Source organism: Vipera berus (genome assembly GCF_964194415.1).
Source record: "Vipera berus genome assembly, chromosome: 2".
NCBI lineage: Eukaryota > Metazoa > Chordata > Lepidosauria > Squamata > Viperidae > Vipera > Vipera berus.
Genome location: NC_138203.1, coordinates 153,864,911 through 153,886,288, shown reverse-complemented (window position 1 = coordinate 153,886,288; position 21,378 = coordinate 153,864,911). Strand labels below are relative to the sequence as shown.

At 40.6% G+C, this 21,378-nt stretch overlaps 1 protein-coding gene across 1 annotated transcript in view; it reads right to left on the bottom strand.

Moving 5' to 3' along the window:
• Positions 1-21,378, bottom strand: part of CEP95 (centrosomal protein 95) — a 41,475-nt gene that overhangs the window by 15,378 nt on the left and 4,719 nt on the right. Inside the window, exons 4-14 of the mRNA XM_081317647.1 lie at positions 19,725-19,838; positions 17,347-17,455; positions 13,751-13,857; positions 12,118-12,237; positions 11,007-11,221; positions 8,970-9,042; positions 7,530-7,612; positions 5,936-6,054; positions 4,446-4,569; positions 1,971-2,085; positions 1,169-1,350 (exon numbers count right to left, since the gene is read on the bottom strand). Coding sequence (XP_081173773.1) covers positions 1,169-1,350; positions 1,971-2,085; positions 4,446-4,569; positions 5,936-6,054; positions 7,530-7,612; positions 8,970-9,042; positions 11,007-11,221; positions 12,118-12,237; positions 13,751-13,857; positions 17,347-17,455; positions 19,725-19,838 — 1,361 coding nt within the window. The remainder of the gene's footprint in view (positions 1-1,168; positions 1,351-1,970; positions 2,086-4,445; positions 4,570-5,935; positions 6,055-7,529; positions 7,613-8,969; positions 9,043-11,006; positions 11,222-12,117; positions 12,238-13,750; positions 13,858-17,346; positions 17,456-19,724; positions 19,839-21,378) is intronic.

Sequence of the window (21,378 nt, the reverse complement as noted above, 5' to 3'; positions counted from 1 at the left end):
CAGTAACTTTTTTCTCAGCCCGTCCACAACAATTGAGATGACACCAATGCATACTTTCCAGTACATTTTTCAGCCCAGTCAAATCTGTACTTTGACTTCCCTGTATGATTTTCACAAGATTGGATCATTTACATTCCAATCCTTGACGTCTTTCCCCATTCTGACCTATAAAGCCCTACATGGCATGGGTCCGGATTACCTACGGCAACACCTGCTGCCGGCGTCAACCTCCCTCCGTCCAGTGCGCTCCCACAGAGAGGGCCTCCTCAGGGTGCCACCGATCAGAGAATGTCGACTGGTGGCCCCCAGGGGGAGAGCGTTCTCTGTGGGCGCGCCAGACCTGTGGAACTGCTTACCGGCTGAGCTCCGGATGGCCCCCGACCTTTGCTCCTTCCGACGTGATCTAAAAACTTATTTATTTGAACAAGCCGGCCTGGTCTGATGGGTTTGGGGTTTGACATGGATTTTAACTAATGTATTATATCGGGCATAATTATTTAATGTTTTTTAACTTTTGTATTTTGATATTTATTGCCCTGTACACCGCCCTGAGTCCTTCGGGAGAAGGGCGGTATAAAAATCTAATAAATATAATATAATATTCTTCATTTCCCAAATGTGCAATGTATCTATTTTTATTTTATTCATTCTTCCAGGCTCTTGGTTGTAGTCTTCAGTTTGCCATAGTCATCGGTAGATGGCAAATAAATACTGACCTCAGCTACCAGCCCCCATGACTTTGGTCAATCAGATATGATAAACTAGCTTTACCAGGCTGCTAGCTTTAACCATATCCATGCCCTATGCAACGTTCCCTCCCATCAGCAAGGACAATACTGGTCAGCTTCAGAGCATTTTGGCCACTATGTTACAAGCAGGCAGTTTTACCCCAAGCAAGTGCATGCTATTCTACACAACCTCAGATATCTACAAGATCATCTATCAAGCCAACATACAATGCTACCAGCCCACCCATCAGGAGGTACGTGTAGCATACTGTCACACTTAGAATGTTTTTTTTTCTTTTGGAGACGATATAAAACCTCTGAAGTGGAAAAGCAAAAATTCTTTTCATCCAAGTTCTCTTGACCGCTAAGAGCATCTATTAATACATTCACTCATTAAGGCATTATTTAACTGGCCCCATTTCCATTACTGCTGCCATTACCTTTGGTCTTAACTTCCTTTGATCCTGTTCATTTTGCCAACAGATTCGCACCCTTCGTACTGGCTCCTCTGTATCCTTCTGGGGTGGACTATCAGATACATGTGATGGTTGATAATTAGACGGAGGTGGGGAAGCAGAAAATGACCGTCCCCTACTGGGTGCTTTTCTTGGACGGCGAACATCTATGAAATAAACAAACTTTGGACAGGTCTACCACAATTAGTTTTTTTTAAAAAAACAAAACAAGGGATCATGAAGCGCCTTTCAATAAATTTCAGAAGCTCTGTTTCTCAAACTTGTCCTGTCATGTCTTTGGGATCTAATAAGGGTTGCTCTGCATTACATTCAATCAGATACAGCTTTGAAAAAAAGTACCTTTGTGAGAGAATTATGACCTGGATGACTGAGAATCTCTATAGACAATCAGAGATACATTTTTTTTTAGCAACTAGATTCAGGCTCTTTGTTAAGTTATTGTTTTTAAACTTTTGAGTTAGTTAGCACATTTCCCAACAGTGCACAAACCCCTCAGTTCAGCTATTGTGACCCATTATACAAAGAAATCTCTTCAATCTAGCACTTTCTAGAAGGTGTTACTATGACAATTCTCAGAAGTCTTAGCTAGCATGGTCAACAGGAATTATGGAAGTTGTAGCTCTGATAGATAGAGGGGATCAGGTCAAGGAAAGATGCTAGATGATAGGCAGGTATGTAGTTATTTTCCATTCCTGATGGAAATTATATGTCCCAACATGGAACAATACAATTTGCTCATTAATAAATTTCATGTTCCAAATGTTACCTGATTGTTGTTTGATTTGGCGATAATCCATGATGCTATCACTGTGTTGAGAAAGACTATCCTCATCAGCTGACAACTCGTCCCGGCTTTGTTCACCCAAAGCGTGCTTTAACATCTGTGATATTTTTTTAAAAAAAATGCTTTAACTGTTCAGAGTTCCTTCCAAAGTAATCTTCCATGATTTTACATACAAAACATTTGCATTTAATCAAGAAAAATAATTAAGTACACAAAATCTAACATTTACTTCAAACACTCGATCACCACTTTGTGCCACCAATTGTAGGCCTAATCTGCACAAGCTGATAGAATCTTACAGTGCCAAGAGGTACTAAAAAGTACCCTTAATAGTACTATTACTATTGCACTACTAAAGACCCCAGCAAAGGATTCTACCATATATTATTTATGCTTCCTAGAGTGAAAATCCCTTCAAATAAGAAACTATTATGCAATGTTTATTTAGCTCATTCCTTGTTCCAATTTACACAGTGAAGTATTTTTTTTTCTTTCTTTTCTCTTCTTTTGCTGAAGATTGATGTTTGGAAATGTGAACTCAAACTTAAAAGTATGAAGCCGGATATTGCATTTAATTAAGCAGGACTTGAGTATCTCCTTCTATTGCATTTAAGCCAGACCTATACCCAGAACCCTTTCGGTACCGGCTGATAATATGATTCTTATAAACATATTATAACCTTGAACGTCCTTTCCAAAAATGTCTTTCTGCCCAATACAATTAAGCAAGGAGCAATGGCAAATTCATTTTGCACACAGGTCAGTTTAGCAGATTGATAAAAATGAGCAAAAGAGCCATGTTACATAGGAATAAATATATAACAGAAGTATTATTTATTTGTTTCAACTGTCTTTGGATATTAGGGAACCAAGATCTTCTGGTAAACTACCAGGCAATGGGAAATAAACACTTTGTGTAGAATAGAATAGAATAGAATAGAATAGAATAGAATAGAATAGAATAGAATAGAATAGAATAGAATAGAATAGAATAGAATAGAATAGAATAGAATAGAATAGAATAGAATAGAATAGAATAAGAATACAACAGAACAGAAAAGAAGGGACCTTGGAGGTCATCTAGTCCAACCTCCTGCTCAGGCAGGAAACCCTATATATCATTTCAGACAAATGGTTGTCCAGTCTCTTCTTAAAAACTCCCAGTGTTGGAGCATTCACTACTTCTGGAGGCAGGTTGTTAATCCCAATAATATGCAATTCCCTTTCTTGACTTCAAAATGAGAGGCACTACAAACTTAGACAATTTGCACAATGGAGGAAGAATGTAGGGATTCCTACTAGCAGGCAGAATCAATACCCAGATGGCTTCCATAATTTTACAAAGGAGCTTTCATAACTATTTTTCTTTACTAAATGCAACCATCTGGCTAGATGTTGTTCTTGGCTATGGAACTGGCCATTTTCAGATCAGGTGAAGAAATAACAACACAGATGGTTGAACAGAGAAAAAAAATGTCTCATACAGCACAGTAAGGAAAAATGTTCATGCCACTGTAGATATGTCCAGTGGTAGGTAGTTGGTGGTAAATGGTAGGAATTCTGGAAACTAGAAAAGTCCAGTTTCAATGTTAATCCCTCAATAACCAGCTGTACTAAAGAGCTACCATACTGCAATCATTTGCCTGAGGTCAGAGGTCACAGTGGGTGGCTTCTTAGGTTACGCCTCAGGTACTTAATCTGAGGAGGAAAGATGGGGATGTGAAGAAATATGGAGACTCAACGATGCAGACTCTGCTCTAGAATCTGGAGCCAAGAGGGGAGGGGGGAAAAATCCTTGATCCTTCCTAGAAAGAAACCCTGACTTTTCCCTAACCTTTTCCAGTTGGCTCCGTCCCCTCTGCTGACCATGAATCCCACAACAGGCTAAGCTACAAACCAATTTGCAATTCACAAATCACACTAAGAAAAACAAAACAAACCAAAACATAGGATGATGTATTTTGAGGTGTGATTTCAGTTAACCTGTTCCAGTAGACATTTTTCCCCCCTTCCAAACAATGCAGGAGTCAGTGGGTTAGTCAGCCTTGGGTAAAAGGCAGCCACAAAGGGCAAACCCAGGGGAACCTGGCAGTCAATCGAAGGACAGATCAAGAGTCAGTTTGAGGTGAGATGACAGCTGACCCTGGCAAATGCCAAACTTGTTATTGTGTCCATTCTCATTAGAGATGCCCAGATACCCGGAACAAATCTACAACTGCCACCACAAGCCTGTTATGATTTTACTGCAATAAAATAAATGATGATGTCTCCTAATTATTTTATTGTGAATACTGGTTATTATTCTGGAGAAAAGTTCTATTTTTGTAAAGAGTAACAATCCTGAGCCTTAAGAGTATGACTGCAGGATCCCAAATTGGCTTGATCTCTACCTGCTTAGCTTCAGTCCTGTTGCTCGTTTGGTTAGCACAATCCCAAAAATAGTTGGCATTAACTTACTGTGTCCAGTTCATTCAGCCTGCGGGAGAGTTTCTCTGACATTTCAGAGAGTTTTTTCTTTGCTCGTCTATGGGGAAGAGAGTCTTCTACAAAAGAGTCTGCCAGAGCAGGATGTTCATTCTGGCTGGGAAATCAGAGTAAAACATGATTAAATAACACACACACACACACACACACACACACACACACACACGGGAGGGAGAGTAGGTGGGAGTGCAAAGTAGACCACAGCGGTTTACAAGTCAGCTGAAAGTCAAGCACAGGTTTAATATTAAGGGCAGTAGACCCTGAGCTGCATTTTGGCAGTATCAAAAAAATTCACCGATAGGTCCCAGTAGATACACAGCTGTAACTCTATGCTAGTTCCATAAATGGTAGGCCTGGTGACTGAAGAAATAATTATTCAACGCACTGTGAGCTTTAAGATAAACACTGAAAGTGTACAAATGGGATCATCTTAAGCAAGTAAGTCAGTGTATGGGGCGCTATCCCTGTTTTTCAAGAGGAAAACAGGAAGATGGGTAGGTAGAAAAGGAGAAAAAGAGAGAGAGAAGAGGAATTGAAAGAAAAAAATAAATAAAAATGAACATTAAAAAACCCCAATGAGAACATTATTGTAATTCAGTTTTGTCTTTTGGAGGCTTAAGCTTTGTTTCTTCTTTTAACTGTTCTTCAGGCAAGCTGCCCAGATGGGCAGCTCCAAACTAAATGAATGAGTAAATAAAACCTCTCTTAATAATACTTCATTGTTCTTTACATTAATGCATTGATTAAAAAAAATCTTAATGGGATCATGTGCTCAAGAATATTTTAGAGCCAGCGTAGCATTCAGCCCCGTTCAATAATTGTATTTGACCGAAACCCACTTCTGAAAAATTACTTTTCGCAAAAGGATTTACTCTCTTTTTATGTATCAAATATAGAAACTTCCCATTTCAGTCACAAAGTGACTCTACACGATGTACAATTAAAAACGTAGAAACATAAAAACCACATAAAAATGTATTTCAGTCAAAGAAGGCAGTTAAAACAATAAATAAAAAGGTGGGGGGGACAACAAGGTGCTAACCAACCTCAAGGTTGTGTGCATGCGACTCAGGCAGAACCGGGTCTTCACATTCTTTCAAAAGGCCATGAGAATGGGGGACAATCTCACCTCTGGGAGGAGGATATTCCAAAGGACAGGACAATGGCAGAGAAGGCTCTCTTCCTGGATCCTATCAGTGGGACATCTTTAACTCAGGGCTCCCAAACACCCAGTCTGTGGACCGGCACTGGGCCATGGCATGCCAGAAACCGGGCCATGCAAAAGGAACCACAGTTAAACGAACATTGCCCTAACTGACATCATCAACCCCCATCATCTTTAGCCAATAGACTGAACGACCTGTAGAGCAGTACAAGGTTAAAAGCCCCAGGTTGGTGTCAATATATATGAACTTGGAGGAAGAGGAAACCCAAAATCCATTTTGTGTGAAGGAAGCACATACCTTTTCCCAATAAACAGATTCCTTTGTTTGGGCCTTGTGGTTTGTATAGGGGTGAACTGAGCAAATCCATTCTCCTTGCAACTCCAAATTGATGCGTGCTGCAAACTCCCGCCTATTTCCTTTAGGGGAGGGGAAGAAAGTTTCATTCAAACAGCCCAGGATAAATTCAAGATTATAACTGGTGTTATAAAGATCAGACTGCATGAAGAAAAATTGCCAAATAGAATTACTATGATAATACAGAAAATTAGGTATCAGCAACCTTTTAAACAACAATATTTACAGCAGGATTACCAAGCCAGAAAGGCATTTAGAGTTCAAAACCATCCACAACAATCATTTATACACTAAATGCTCCTTAAAGAAAAAAAAATGGGAAATGCAGTCTTTCAAAAATTCAGCAATCCCAGATCAAAGTAAAACCACACCTCAGTTTTTTAGAATCACATTTTCATAATGGGAATTGTTTTTATGCATGCTTCCTTAAAAAGTTTTCAGTAAAAAAAAAAGATACTACATGACCTCTGAACTAATAGTAAATATTTAAGCTAGGATGATTATAACATTCCAGTTCGTCGTATCAGAGAACCATCATAACAAAGATATACCAAACCAATAAAAATATGATCAGATTGACCATCAGCTGCAATAATGTCAGCATTAATTTGTATTTGAAATATTATTGTCAGTTAGGGTTTGGCATATTTGCATTAAACCACAGTTAACCTTAGAAAAATGATCAATTTCTCATTTTTGCAAACAAAATCCTTGATAGATGCAAAAGAAACATAAAATCCTCAGATTAGTTTTCCGCCCATTGTTAGATCTACTTCTAGCTCCTCCTCACCGCTAGACTTCTCTGTAGACCGTCACCAACTCCACTCTGCATCCCAATACATCTCTGATCTATGATCTTCACTTCCCCCTCAGTGCTTAGCCTTTTAAAGGTCTATTAAATGACTTGACTATTCAAGCTTTCTTTCCCATGAGCCTGATATATTCTCCTAGAACACTTGCACAATGCTGTAACTTGTATTTCCACATGCCTCCTTGCGGATGAACCTTTTCTGAGGAATTCTGTGCTGTGTCTTCATCTCATGGTTTGGACGTATCTTTGAATTCTTCTGTCTCATCCTGCATTCTTTCTCAAGATTCCCATTAGAATTTTAGATTTGTAACCTTGGTCAGGAATCAGATGATTCTGCTGATTGGCCAAAAGGAACATATGTCGAGATGGCAGGTCTCAGAAGGCCTTTGAGGCCATAGAAAGTTTTACCGGAAACTACTAGCCTGTGAGTTAGGCACGTGACCAAAACTACAGGAGCTGTGCTTGGTTATTTTTATTATTTCTATACTTTCTATATCCTATCTGTTGTGTGCCGGCTGCATATTATGTAATGAAGTGAAAGCAAAGAAATGTATAAATATCTGCCTGGCACTATGCTCTTAGATTCCTTCCTTCTTGGAGGGGCCCGTCTTTATTCAGCTGAATAAACACGCTGGCTTATCATCACAGCCTCACCTGTCAATCTGCATTAATGGTTACCTTGAACACATAACAGATACATCTGTAGGCAACTAAACAATGGGTTACCTTTCCTGCATCATGTGAACTGGCTTCTGGCACTGATTCACTAGTTACACCACCTCCTATTGCTGATGGTTCAGTTGGAAAATCTGAGCAGAAGTCCAAAGAAATTAACGATAGAAATTATGTACAAAAATACAGCTGTAAGTTCATTAAATACGAAACGTTCACTTATTAGTTTTATATAAAAGGTGATGCCCCAAAAACCCAAGGCTTCCACTGAGAAGACATATTTGAGAAAAGTGCAAATTCAGTGCTGAAAAGCCTGGATGCCTAGATTAGCCTGCAGCTAGGTGTATGAAAACATCGGCGCTATTGTTTTCACGTGGAATTGGTAACACTGAGGGACTAAGGTAAGGAAGCTAGGCATTGCACAGAATTTTTGCCTGTATTTATTTACTGGTTTTTTTTCTTTTTTGGGATCGGAATTTGGAGTTCTCTTCTTTTCGGAAAATTATGGTAAATATCTTTCTCACTGCAAGGGACAATAAGATTCACCATTATAAAGTTATCTCAATTTATTTACTTGATTATGGATTTATGTGTCTCCTTTTAAAATAAGGAATTCCAGGAGTATGAGTAAAGACTTGAAACCTTTTATAGGCTGTCATTGATCAAAATGATTGGAAACAAAAGTTTTACTTATAAATCTAATCCAGAGGTCGAAGGGAAGATCTGTTTTCTGTCTCTATGCTTGTTAACTAGATTTCTAAAGTGTTTCTCCAACTATAAATACAGTATTGCTAATGTCCAACAAGCAACAGCGTTTGCAAAAATAAAGATGTTATATTAGCAGAAAAATAATTGGAAGAATTAGCACAGCTAAAAATAACTTCACGTTTCTGCCAACCTCTACTTTGTTTCCATTGTGGAATAGGGTGCCCTTAGATTATGTCCTGACCTACCTAACATATTATGCACCTGAGGGTTTTTGAGCAAGCATCTGTTAACTCACTCATTATGGTTTGTCATTATCTGTGAGTTCACCCATTATACGTAACCAGATTTAGCCCCAGGAACATAACTGTCAGATTTGAGATGGTAATGTTTTGCGTAGGAAATTAAGATCTATACTTGCCAGACCTCTACAAAATCTGTAATTCACTTAAACTTGGGGAAGGTGTGAAAACATAACCACAGTTGTCCACTTGACCCAAGAGTGGAAACCTGTTGGATGCTAATGACTGTTGCCACAATATGCGTGTCCAGTTGTCAAGGGTAAAAGAAGAAAGTATGTAGCAACAACTGGAATGCCACAACTTCTCCCTCCTCACTTAAAATTCTGACATACAAAGTAGAACTTGCTTTAAACATTCCAGTCTACAAGCATTGAGTTCTTACAAGCCTATTCCCATGCTAGACATCAACAGCAACTCAGAGTAGCAAAGAATGTGACTTTGATAAAAAAAAAGGTTAGAACAAAACACTTTAAAGGGCGATTCTTACAAGATGTAGCATCTGGAAAAGACTGGATGCCATCTGAAAAAACAGGAGAGTCTCGCTCAGGAGGTTCTGCAAGCTATAAAAGAAATGCAACACAAATAAAAAGACGCATAGTAAAATGATCAAAACAAGTAGGCTGAAAGATCCATTAATATATGCTTAATGAGCACAGAGCCCTGGTGGCGCCATGGTTAGAATGCAGTATTGCAGGCTAACTTTGCCCACAGCCAGGAGTTCAACCCTTTAACAGAATAACAACAGCTGGAAGGGACCTTGGAAGTCTTCTAGCCCAAACCCCCTGCTCAAGCAAGAGAACCTATGTCCAGTCTCTTCTTAAAAACCTTCAGCGATGAATCATCTACAACTTCTGAACGCAAGCTGTTCCGATGATTACAGGTAGTCCTCAACTTACAGCCACAACTGAGTCCAAGATTTCTGTTGCTGTGAGAGAGTTAATTTTGCCCCATTTTACAACCTTTCTTGCCACAGTTGTTAAGGTGAATCAATGCAGTTGTTAAGTTGGTAGTGCAGTTATTAAGTGAATCTGGCTTCCCCATTGACTTTGCTTGTCAGAAGGTCTCAAAAGGGGATCCCATGACCCCGGGGACACTGCACCCAGTGGTGGGATTCAGCCGGTTCGCACCACTTTGGCAGAACCGGTAGCTAATTTTTTGTCGCCCAGGCCCAAAATGGACTTCTGGAAGTGGCACCCACACAGAGAACCGGTTGTTCACATATTTGAATCCCACCACTGCACCCCTCATAAATATGAGCCACTTGCCAAATGACCAAGTTTTGACCACCTGACCATGGATGCTGCAATGGTTATAAGGATGAAAAATGGTCATCAGTTACTTGTTCAGTGCCGTCGTAACTTCGGTCACTAAAGAGACTGTTGTAAGTTGAGGACTACCTGTAATTGTTCATGTTTGGCATGTTGGGGGCAGGGCTACTATGAGAGCGGCTCAAAAACTGTCAAAGGTCTGGCGGCCTTCCAGTTCCTTCAGCTGGGCACGTCTTGACAGCCTGAAGCCTTCCATCTTTCCGAGGTGGGTAAAATGAGGACCCAGATTGTTGGGGGCAACATGGTAACTCTGTAAACTGCTTAGAGAGGGCAGTAAAGCACTGTGAAGCGGTATGTATGTTTTAAGTGCTATAGCTATTACCGTTTTAAAATTCAAATTACAAAATAATCTACAAATAAAAGAGCACACACAGTTCAGTTTTGCCATTTCTCACCTGAAAAGCTAAAACCAACAGCAAATTTTGACTGAAACACACATTCCACCAATAAAAAAAATTGTACTAATTTCTCATATGGAAATTAGTGCAGTTTTTCTATCGTTGGAATGTGTGTTTCAATCAAAATTTCCTATGGGGTTCACTTACTCCTTTTCCCTACAACTTTCCCCACCCCATATCACGTCAGCTTCATATATTTCAACAATATGCTTCCACTCCTCGTATCCAATAAGGTGTGACAGATTTTCTCAATCTCTAAACAGGTTGAAGTTCAGGTCTCATGGGCCCTAGTTAGCTAGCATCCTTGGCACATTCCTGCCTAGCAAGTGTTTATTGGAACTGAACTCAGTTCAGAGTCACTTGATAGTGAGACGGGAGGCATATAAATTTAATAGATAAATAACATAAATAAAAATTCCAGTAATTTGGAAAACCACCTAGAGCCACTCTGTGAGTGAGATGGGTGGTCTCTACATTTGATATATATAAATAACATAAAAAATACAATTCCAACAAATCTTGAGGGCATTGAATTTGGGAAGGCTGAGACATTTGCCTTCCCCCCCCAAACTATTTTGTGTATCCAAGACTTGATTACTAGATTCCCAGTCCAGATTTTCTGATGAATAAGGCGGCTAGGGAGAATGTATTTATTTTTTTTCTATTACACACTTCTTAACCTCCCTTCTCCCTTGGATACTTTGGACAGCATTCAATCAAATCTCCCAAACTTACGAAAACCTACCATGCCATTAAATGATGCCAGCTAAACAAAAACAAAGGAAATATCACACTTACAACAGTAGATGGTTGTTCCTGAGATTTAAGTGGCAATAAAGGTGGTGGGGAATCCCGGTCTCCAGTATCATGGTTTCTTTCAGCTAAATAAGAGACTCCACTGACGGAAGGTTGGTAGGGGGGCTGCAAAGCAATTGCTGGACGGATTGGGTCCCCAAGCTTCTTAGCACTGGAACTCAACTGCTCTTGAGACAACTGGGCAGACTTTGCTGAAGCTTAAAGGCAAACAGTGCGGACAATACTGTGATTCAAAAGTGTGTAATTAATATGCTTAAAATACATTATCGGGGGAGTTTCCTTTGAAAAAGTTAAAAACAAGTATTACTGGTGGAAATTTCATACATATCATCCAGGTACGCTGGCTGAGTTATTTTCTTCTCATATCTTTTAGAACACCCATTAGATTTTCAACGTAGTGAATGAACTGTACAAACATGCCACGCTAGCATAAAGTCACACTTCCCCCCTTCCGTCAGGGTTAGGGTTAGGCACCATTTTGGATGGCTAAAGCCGTATAGGTGCATCATGTGCTATGCTGTGCTCTTCAAAAGCGGACTTTTTTTTTCCTTTCAAATTTTAGTCTCGTTTTTAATCTGGTTTTAAATCTATTGCTTTAAAGTATTATTTTATTGGTGGTTCGGTCATTTAAAAACTACCGTATTTTTCATCAATGGATTGAGCTTCAATACTAAGATTCTCTTTCAATATTGTCTGCCGTAGAAAAAGCACAGCATATTTTGGGGTTGGGCTTTCTTTTGGGGGGGGGGGGAGGGGAACAGACAGAACCAACAAAATTCTTCCCTCCGTAGGGGAAGTTTTCCTTTGTAGTTTCACGAGCAGTCTGGGAAGGACCGGACTGCATTTGGAAGCAGCAGCCAAGGAAAAGTCAGGAAAAGAGATAGGGAGGCTGTGAGACAACGATGGGAACAGAGGTGGTTAAAAGATGTCCCATTTTATGTTCTTACGTACTAGATCATCCCAGTCTTTAAATCCATCTGATTAAGCCCATGGAAGGCCTTATCGGATAACTGCTCTTTTCCCCACCAAAATATAATCATCCCCAGGCTAAGACCTTCGAACATCAGCAACAACATCTTAGAAAGATGCTCACCTGGCCTTTCTGAAATAACACTATTTTTTCCACTGGAGGACAGACCAAACGATTCTCTAAAAGTTGCACGTACTTCAGATCCTGCAGCTTTTGGGGGGACTTCTTTTCTTGCTGGTAACACTGGAAAACATTCATTAGCGGAATGTGAATATTTAACCTTGTAATTTTATGAATGTTAGGAAGTAGGTTTAGAGCAGGGGTCTTCACACTTGGCCCTTTTATGACTTGTGGACTTCAACTCCCAGAATTCCTGAGCCGGGCACGCTGGCTGAGGAATTCGGGGAGGGCCAAGTTTGAAGGCCCCTGGTTTAGAGGCACAAGATACAATGACGTACCTTCTTTCTGGGTATCAATAAAGGTTTTCCACAACTGTGACATCCCACTGGAGGGGGATTTTTTATATATTTTGCCCAGGAAGTAAAGAACAGATTGGGAAATAATCTGCACCTTATTTTCTAGAAATAGCCACAAGTGGAGGGGAACTGGACCATAGGTTGGGGACCCCTGTTCTAGTGCACGGGTGTCAAACTCGATCACGTCACATGAGGTATTGTGATGTATCAAGATGTTTTTTGCCTTTGTGGAGCCTGGGTGGGCTGACCTGCACGTGACGCATCTGGCCCGCAGGCCGCCGGTTTGACACCCCTGTCAGTGTTGGTGGTCTTAGAGATTCTTTGATTGGGCTGTTTGATGGTCTGATATTAAACCTAGAGTTAATCTATGGTGATCTGGATGCTACTTGCTGGTGGAGATGCGCTAGGGTCTCTTTGTTCCTTTTGGGGCTGGGTGATAGTCCCTTTTGCACAGTCTATAGAGATGTTGTTAATGGCCATGTGTTTACAGTCAAGTAAACAATACCCCAATCAAGAAACTGCCAAAGAAGCCAACAACCCAATCAAAGAATCTCTAAGACCACCCCCACCAACAGTGATAGGCAAGCCAGAATATAAACTGACAGCAAACAGCACTCCTTTACTAGCACTGATGATGTTACCTAGTTTGGGTAATGAAACGTCTGCAAGAAAATAATCAAGCTCAGACAGCACCAAGGACTCCTCATGTCAACCCTGAGCTACAAATATTCTCCTTTATTAGTACTTGAACTGTATTACATTACATAAAAACCTCACTTTTTACAACCCTGTAGTCCCTATTTGGGGTAGAGTCAGGGCAACTGGATGGAGGTGAGCATTTACTGGCTGTGTGCCCTTTCTGATGCCTATGCAGAGTTCACAGCAGATATTTTTTTCTTTGTGCTACTTAGGATTGAACTCTCAACCTTCTGAGTGGGAGTCGAGCGTCTTCACCACGAGGCCACTAGGCCGCTTGAATATTACTCTACATTCCTAAAAGAAAATCGGTCTATTAAAATTCTCAAAAAAACCCCCAAAACACACTTATTTTGTAGTGTACAGAGGATGATCCCTCAGCTGGGGTGAAAACTGCATAGGTTGTATAGATGAGTGAACTGATCTATACTTAGCGTGAAAGCTATAGCTTAATGAAGCATATAGGGTTTCTTGGGGGGAGGGAATTCCAACAGCCCACATGTGAGACTTTCAAAGTGTTCCTTGTACAATGACCATTTCATCAGTCACATTTGGCTGTTCCGTTTTTTCCAGAGCCTGCTCACCTTCATTTCTCAGAGAAAACAAATAAGCTGTGTCACCAAGCTTAATCAGCTCACTTGTAGATCCTGAACCATCAGTCTCCCAAGACGGATCAAGCAGCTCTGAGGATCTAAACGGAGCACAATAAAGGACAGTAATGTGCTTTTTGATTTGGCCACAAGGTGGCAGAATACATAAGAAGCATCAATCAACGCCTTCAGTCATTCAAAAATTAAGAGGGGGGAGGGACGTTGGCCTCAAGCTCCCACTTTAACAAAGCAGATTAACCAAATATTAGAAAATAGTAAAAAAAAGATAAAGTAAAACCGTGACAGAAACACACTGAGAAAAAGGTTAACTTCAACATTCCAGCTGAGTACTTATTTGGTGCGGTGCAACTGGTGCCTTCTTTCCTGCGCCAGGCTTCTTTCATGAAAGAAGGTCCTGCGCTGGGCCTGAATGTAGGTCTTGGGGAGATGCCAGAGAAGCCTTGGCTGCTACTGGTGTGAAAAATAGCAACATGAAGGGCCCCGATTAGTATGGTAGTGGCATGTGATATGGCGGTAGGCAGAGCTGGATGTGGGAGCAGCTGGCAGGAACAGGTAAGTAGGCAGCCAATAGGGCAAAGAGGGGGCTAGGGAGATGGGCAGGTAGGAGGAGCTCCAGAGGAGGCAGTCCCTTATCTTACTAAGGCTCTGGGCTGGGAAGAGACCACGGTGTGAATGGCCTGGGCTGGTGGGTCCTCACCTAATGCTCAGATTCAAGGAATAAGGCCATCAGTTAACCATGACTACTGGGATTGAAATCATTAAGCAATGTTGCTATGTGACATCACACTATACGACGGTATTGCTTAGCGACAGTAATTCCAGTCCTTATTACCATTGCTAACTGAAGACTACCTATATTTTATTAATTAAACCAACTTGAGTCTTTCCACTGTGTCAGACAAATATGTACAAGTAAATCTAACTGCAGATGGCAGAGATAAGAAGGTAGCAAATGTTGTTCCAATAATAATTGGAAGAGAAAGCACACATATTTACTGCAATCAATGCTAATGCTACACAGAGTGTGTCAGGCACAATTATGGCATCCTCTGTCCACGTATAAAATATTTCAAAGGTGCAGCCCACTGTACATGCCAAAGGTGAAATATCTGAAAGGAACCTGAACAATTGTCTTATGTACAAACCCACAGCCACACTGCACCAGGAATTATCCAAAACCGAAGACAAGATACTAAGGAAGAAAGAAACAATGTAATCTACAAAATCAAATATAACCATGGCAACCAATTCTATGTGGGACAAATATCACATCAATTAAAAAACAGGATCCACGAACACTGGCTGGCAGTCAAATGCCAGAATCCCAAATCTTTAATCCCTACCCACACCGACACCAAAGAGCACGAGTTTGATTGGAGCAACACAAAAATTATTAGCCACGCTACCACCCGCCAAGCTTCTGAGTTCATCGAAGCCTGGTACTCCACAAGCAATTCCATTAACAGACACACTGACCTACAACCAGCCTACGAACCCCTCAGAATCCAAATCAACTGCACAGCCAACCAGAGACAGCCAACCCACACAAGCGCCCCCCCCAGCAGTTCACCTCACAATGACCCTGACCTGAGGCTGTGACCCATCACAAGACCCTCATTTGATACACCCACACCTGAACCCTTTATAAACAGGAGAACACCGACACTGACATACCCTAAACCAGTGTTTTTCAACCTTTTTTGGGCAAAGGCACACTTGTTTCATGAAAAAAATCACGAGGCACTCCACCGTTTTCCGCACCGTTGGACCTCCCCATGGTCGCTACACGAACGGTCGTAAGTCGAGGATGGCCTGTGTTCTCAAGGGGTTGGACTAGATGACCTCCAAGGTCCCTTCCTTCTTCTTCTTCTTCTTCTTCTTCTTCTTCTTCTTCTTCTTCTTCTTCTTCTTCTTCTTCTTCTTCTTCTTCTTCTTATTATTATTATTATTATTATTATTATTATTATTATCCTCTTTATTTTATTTTATTTTATTTTATTTTGGGGCTTTTGTTTGTTTGTTTTTGCTGTGAAGGAAAAGGAAAGCTTGCATTTCTTTTTAATTTATCTTTCTGTATTTTCTTTTTTCTCTTCTTTTCTTTCTTCCTTCCTTCCTTCCCTCTCTTCCCTCCCTTTTCTTTCTTTATCTTCCTTCCTTCCTTTCTCTCTCCCACTTTCTTTCCCTCCCTCTCTCAATTTCTTGCTTTCTACTTGTTGTGGAAATTGGAAGCTACTTGCATTTCTTTTTAATTTTTCTTTCTGCATTTTTCTCCTTCATTTATTTTTCTTTCTCTTTCTCTTTCTTTTCTCTTTCTTTCTTTCTATCTTTCTTCCTTTCTTTCCTGCCTTTCTCTCTCCCACTTTCTTTCCCTCCCTCTCTCAATTTCTTGCTTTCTACTTGTTGTGGAAACTGGAAGCTACTTGCATTTCTTTTTAATTTTTCTTCCTGCTTTTTTTCCTTCCTTCCTTCCTCCCTTCCTCTCTCTCTCTCTTTCTTTTCTATTCTCCTTTCTTTTCTTTCTCCCTCCCTTTTCCCCTTCCCCCTTTCTCCTTTTTTCCGTTCCTTTTTTCTTTCTTTCTCACCTTTACCATCAAAAGCACTTCACTCCAGAGGGGGAGGGGAACCCCAAAGGTTTTTAATTGCTTTGGTCCAAAGGACATTTTATTATGCAACGTATCAAAAGGACAGGTTAAAAAAAAATCAGCCATGTAATTTTTCAGACGCAAGCGAAGCCTCCAAGAGCGAAGCGGTCAGATCCCTCTATTTCGGGCTGGGGTAAGGGGTCGCGGCGAGCAAAGAAAGCGGAGCCAGGCAGCCGACCAGGCGGGAGTCTCACATCCTCAGCCGCGCGGGGAGTAAGGAGTAAGAGGCGCGTGCTGGGGAAGAAGAGCTTTTTCGAACGTTGCAGGCAACCAACCACGCGACAGCTCAGGCGAGCCAGGCTGGCCGCCCGTCCGTCCTCTTCCGATAAGCGAGCCGGTCGCCTCTCCCCAGCTTCTCTCTCTTCAGCAAGAGACCCTCCGAAGCCAGAGAAGGGGGCGGAGCTACGCTGCCGTGGAACCCTGGTGCCTAGAGCGGTCGAGCCCACTTCTTTTCCCGGGCTTTTGCTTCCAGCGAAGTAGGGCCGTCAGCTTAGCCAAGGCTCCGGTGCCCAGTGCTCCCCGCCAGAGAGTCTTGCAGCGCTGCTCCGCCCGCGGCTGTTCCTCCTCCTCCTCCTCCTCCTCCTCCTCCTCTCATCGCTGTCTCCTAGGTCAGTGTTTTTTCAATTTTTCCCACAGCACACCAGGCAACATCTCGCGGCACACTAGTGTGCCGCGGAACAGTGGTTGAAAAACACTGCCCTAAACTCTGCTGAAGATTTTACCTAGCCTGGTAATGAAACGTTTGGAAACCAACCCACAAGCTCGGAGAACGAACCGTTACCCTCGTCCTACATCCAAGCTACAGATATTTGCCACCATTGCATGCTGTATTATTCCTTATTAATTCTATTTAACAAGGTGAAAACCCCCTACTAATAAGCTCTTTAAAAGCTAGTAAAGCAGCAGGCAATTATGGACCTGCCTTACCCTTCAGCTGAGGGTTGCTCTAGGGAGGGAACCGGGATGTCACAGCCATCTTCTGGCTTCTTTGAATCCGTGTGCTGGACTTCTGTTTCTGACATCACCTTAAGACCACCTGCTTAGAAACAAAAAAACAAAAAAGCAATGAAAACACACATACAGTACACACACAAATGGAAAATTATATTAATTCTCTTCCCTCCTGTACATACCCCTATCCTGGTACATTGTAGAATATATTGGCCAATGAAATAAAAAAAAAATTACAGGTAGTCCTTGACTTACAACCATTCATTTAGTGACCAAAGTTACAATGGCACTGGAAAAAAAGCGACTTGGGACCCATCCTCACAACAGTCGCAGCATCTCCATGGTCACGTGATCAAAATCCGGGTGCCTGGCAACCGGCATGTATTTATGAGACTTGCAGCCTTAACTTAGGCAACACATCCGGTAGCTGGGCATTTTTACAAAGTCAGCTTATTGCCCCCAACAATCTGGGTCCTCATTTTACCTACCTCGGAAGGATGGAAGGCTGAGTCAACCTTGAGCCTGGTGGGACTTGAACCTGCACTAATTGCAGGCAGCTGGTGTTACTTAAGGAGGCATTAGCCCACTGCTCCACCAAGGCTCCTTGATAGTAAGTCACTTTTTCTCTAGCAGCATCGTAACTCTGAATGGTCTATAAACAAATGGTTGTAAGTTGAGGACTACCTGTAACAAGTATTCCATCACAGGCACAAGAGAGTTCTTTTATCAGCAATCTCTTTCCAATAATTCAAACAAAAGGGCAAGCAATGGGAAAAAATATGAATAATCCTCACTAAGCAGCATCACCTCCCACACCTAACCCTGGGTGAGAGTTGTGTTCAGGGCTGTTTTGCACCTACCAGAATTGTGAATCTGTAACTGGCAAACCCAAAAAGGAAGCGGCAGTGACACGGATAGATTCCTGTATCCAGGAAATACATGTAAAGAGACTCTGTTCAATCCTTAACCAAGGTACAACAGCCTTCTCCCTTTTGGATTCTAATTACAGGTCTGTTTTACTTACTTTCATAGAAAGATATTCAACCACAAAATGTCCATGAAGATGATGATACAATTCACAATCTATCCATAAGAATGGCACTACATTCTATAATTCGATTAATATATTTATATATTTCAATTAGTTTGTGCTTGTTGCACTCGTGTGTTGAGCAAAATCATAAACCACAGCCTTCCAAGATTGCCTTGCTGAAATCCGGCAGCAAAGCACAGAAAATTGATACTTTTTTCCTCTGAAAACCCAGTAAAAAAAGTTTGTTAAACTTTTGGGGAGAATTGTTAAAATATCTCCCCTATTAAAACAACAACAAAAAACCCTGAAGAAATAAGAGCCCAATACAGGTAGTCCTCATCTTACAACTGTTCATTTAGAAATCATTTGAAGTTACAACGGCATTGAAAAAAATAACTTACAATGATCCTTGCACTTATGACCATTGCAGCATCCCACCATCGCAATCAAAATTTAGGGGTATGGCAACTGGGATGTACATACAACAGTTGCAACATTCTGGGTCAAGGGATCACCATTTGTGACCTTTTCAGATGACTACTGACAAGCAAAGCCAATAGGAGAAGATGGATTTGCTTCATGACCATATGATTCACTTAACAACTACCTTGCTTAGCAATGGAAATTCTGGTCCCAATTGTGGACATAAGAGGAGGACCACCGCTACATCCGCCTCTCTATTTCCTATAATGTTGCTGGGTAACTTGTGTACCAACTGCAGATTTCAGAAGCCAACGTTCCATTTTCAGTCTTCAAAGACTCTAAAAATTTGCCTGATATGGTTATAAATCGAAATCAACTTGTATCTTACTCAGATTAAACAAACTACATTAAGGCTTTGCATAATATGTAAACCTACCAATGAAGGCACTTCATGTGTAGCAATCAGAATTTCATATTAGAACCCACGTGTCATGTAAATATCACAAATTGCTTTTACTGAGATGAGAAGGAAACACACCACAATTTCACTAATTAATGTAACATTTCCTTTTCAGCAAAAGGCAATTGGAGATAATTGCATGAGACATTTTTAAATTTGCACATTTCATCTATAATTTAGAGTAAAAAACTGTAATTTCAGGGCTTGCCAATATCACTATAGCAAGATGCATACAGTACATCCAAACAACAAAACATAATTATTTTTATAGCAAAGACTAGCAATCAATTAATGAATCAGAAAATGCTTAGCACTCAGTAATGATTTTTTTTAAAAAAAAATTTACTTCCCCATCTCTTGAAGTAGACATATAAATGCTAATAAGACCTTATTATCTCTCAAAAGATAATTTATGGTTAAAAAAGCTATTTCTCTCACCGTCCTGTTGAGAAGCTGTTTCACTGATTCCTTCCATAAGATATTCAAGTAAGCCATCAAATATTTCCAAGAGATTCCTAATAGACTCCTTATCTCCTTTCACAATATTCTCACCTGAATAAAAACACACTGTATTATCTTAAAACAGAAATGAAAGGTCGGGAGGTTGCAAATGAACTGGGCTAAGAGCAAAATCCTCAAGTTCTGCTTAAAAGAGCACTCCTTATAAGTCAACCTGCCCGCTTAAAATATTGGATTTTATTCTGTTGGGAATGCTCATTCTAATGGGGGAAAAAAAGAGCTTCCTTCAGCAACAGGACACTGTGCAAAATCAGTTTCTTTCATTCCAGACAACTTTCTCTACCTGGCTTTCCTCCAAGAAAAGCAATGCTGAAAGGAAAACCCGTCATATAATTCCCATACTGGATTATAGTTTTTAAATAGCTGCCTTGAATCTGCATTGTCCAAAAACCCCAAAAAGTTGTAATACCAACACAACGGAGGTACCAAGTTGAGTGGAGGGCGAAAACAATTAAAAGCAGAAAACATAAAATTCTGTGACTTATTGAATCAGCTCAGTGAAAAACGTTTGAACATCTGGGAGACCATCTAATCCATATGCTTAATGTTACTATGAAATTTAAAGGCTCACAACGTATCTTTTTATTCTTCCCTCTATGCCAGGGGTAGGCAACCTCGGCTCTTTTATGACTCATGGACTTCAACTCCCAGAATTCCTGAGCCAGCATAGCTGGCTCAGCAATTCTGGGAGTTGAAGTCCATGAGTCATAAAAGAGCCGAGGTTGCCTACCCCTGCTCTATGCCCATGTTAGAGATACAGAAAGGGATACAGTCATTGCTTCTGACCTGCATGTCACAGTTTTGATGGGGATTGTTTTGCTACTTTGCTAAAAATAGTTTCAAGAAAAACCAGTTTGTTACAACAGAGACTTTCCTGTTAGGAGGATGGCTTGCACAGAGGCAAGTCAATCAGGAAAAGATTCAGCTAGTGGCTCCTTCCAGCAACCTGCAATACATATTCAGTGACTAAGAGCCTAATGCTTTCAAAATGCATCCTACAAAGTTTAAATCCCATTAGGACCAGGGACAGTGTAGATGGGATTCTTTGCTAATTTTAAGTCTATGTATTGAATCATTTATTGTGTAAACAAAGATAGGCACTTATTATATAATGTGTATTATCAAGATTCTTTGGAAACATTTACTTACAATTACAGCTCAATTTATCATTACCAATTTTCACTTTATTTGCCAGCTAAAACATTATTAAGACCTGGTGAAAGTGTCTTGTTTTTTTATCAGCTAATTACATTTTTTTTCAGAACTAATGAAGCTCGAGTGTAGTATAAAAATAGCCTCCTTGTTGTTAATGCAAAAGATGGCACAGCTTTCAATATTGCTGAGTCTGACCAAGATCTGATTGAGCAGAACACAATAGTTGCCATACTATTTAACCAGCCTAATTGTGTTCTTGTTCATTCTGACTAGCATTTATAAAAGTAATAATTTTATGCCGTCAAAACCTATTTCAATTTTCAGCAATGGATTTAAAATCTGTAAAGCAGATTAAAAACTGCTTCCGCCTACTTGAAAATAACCTTCCCTGAAGCTTACTTTTGAATAGACATGTCAA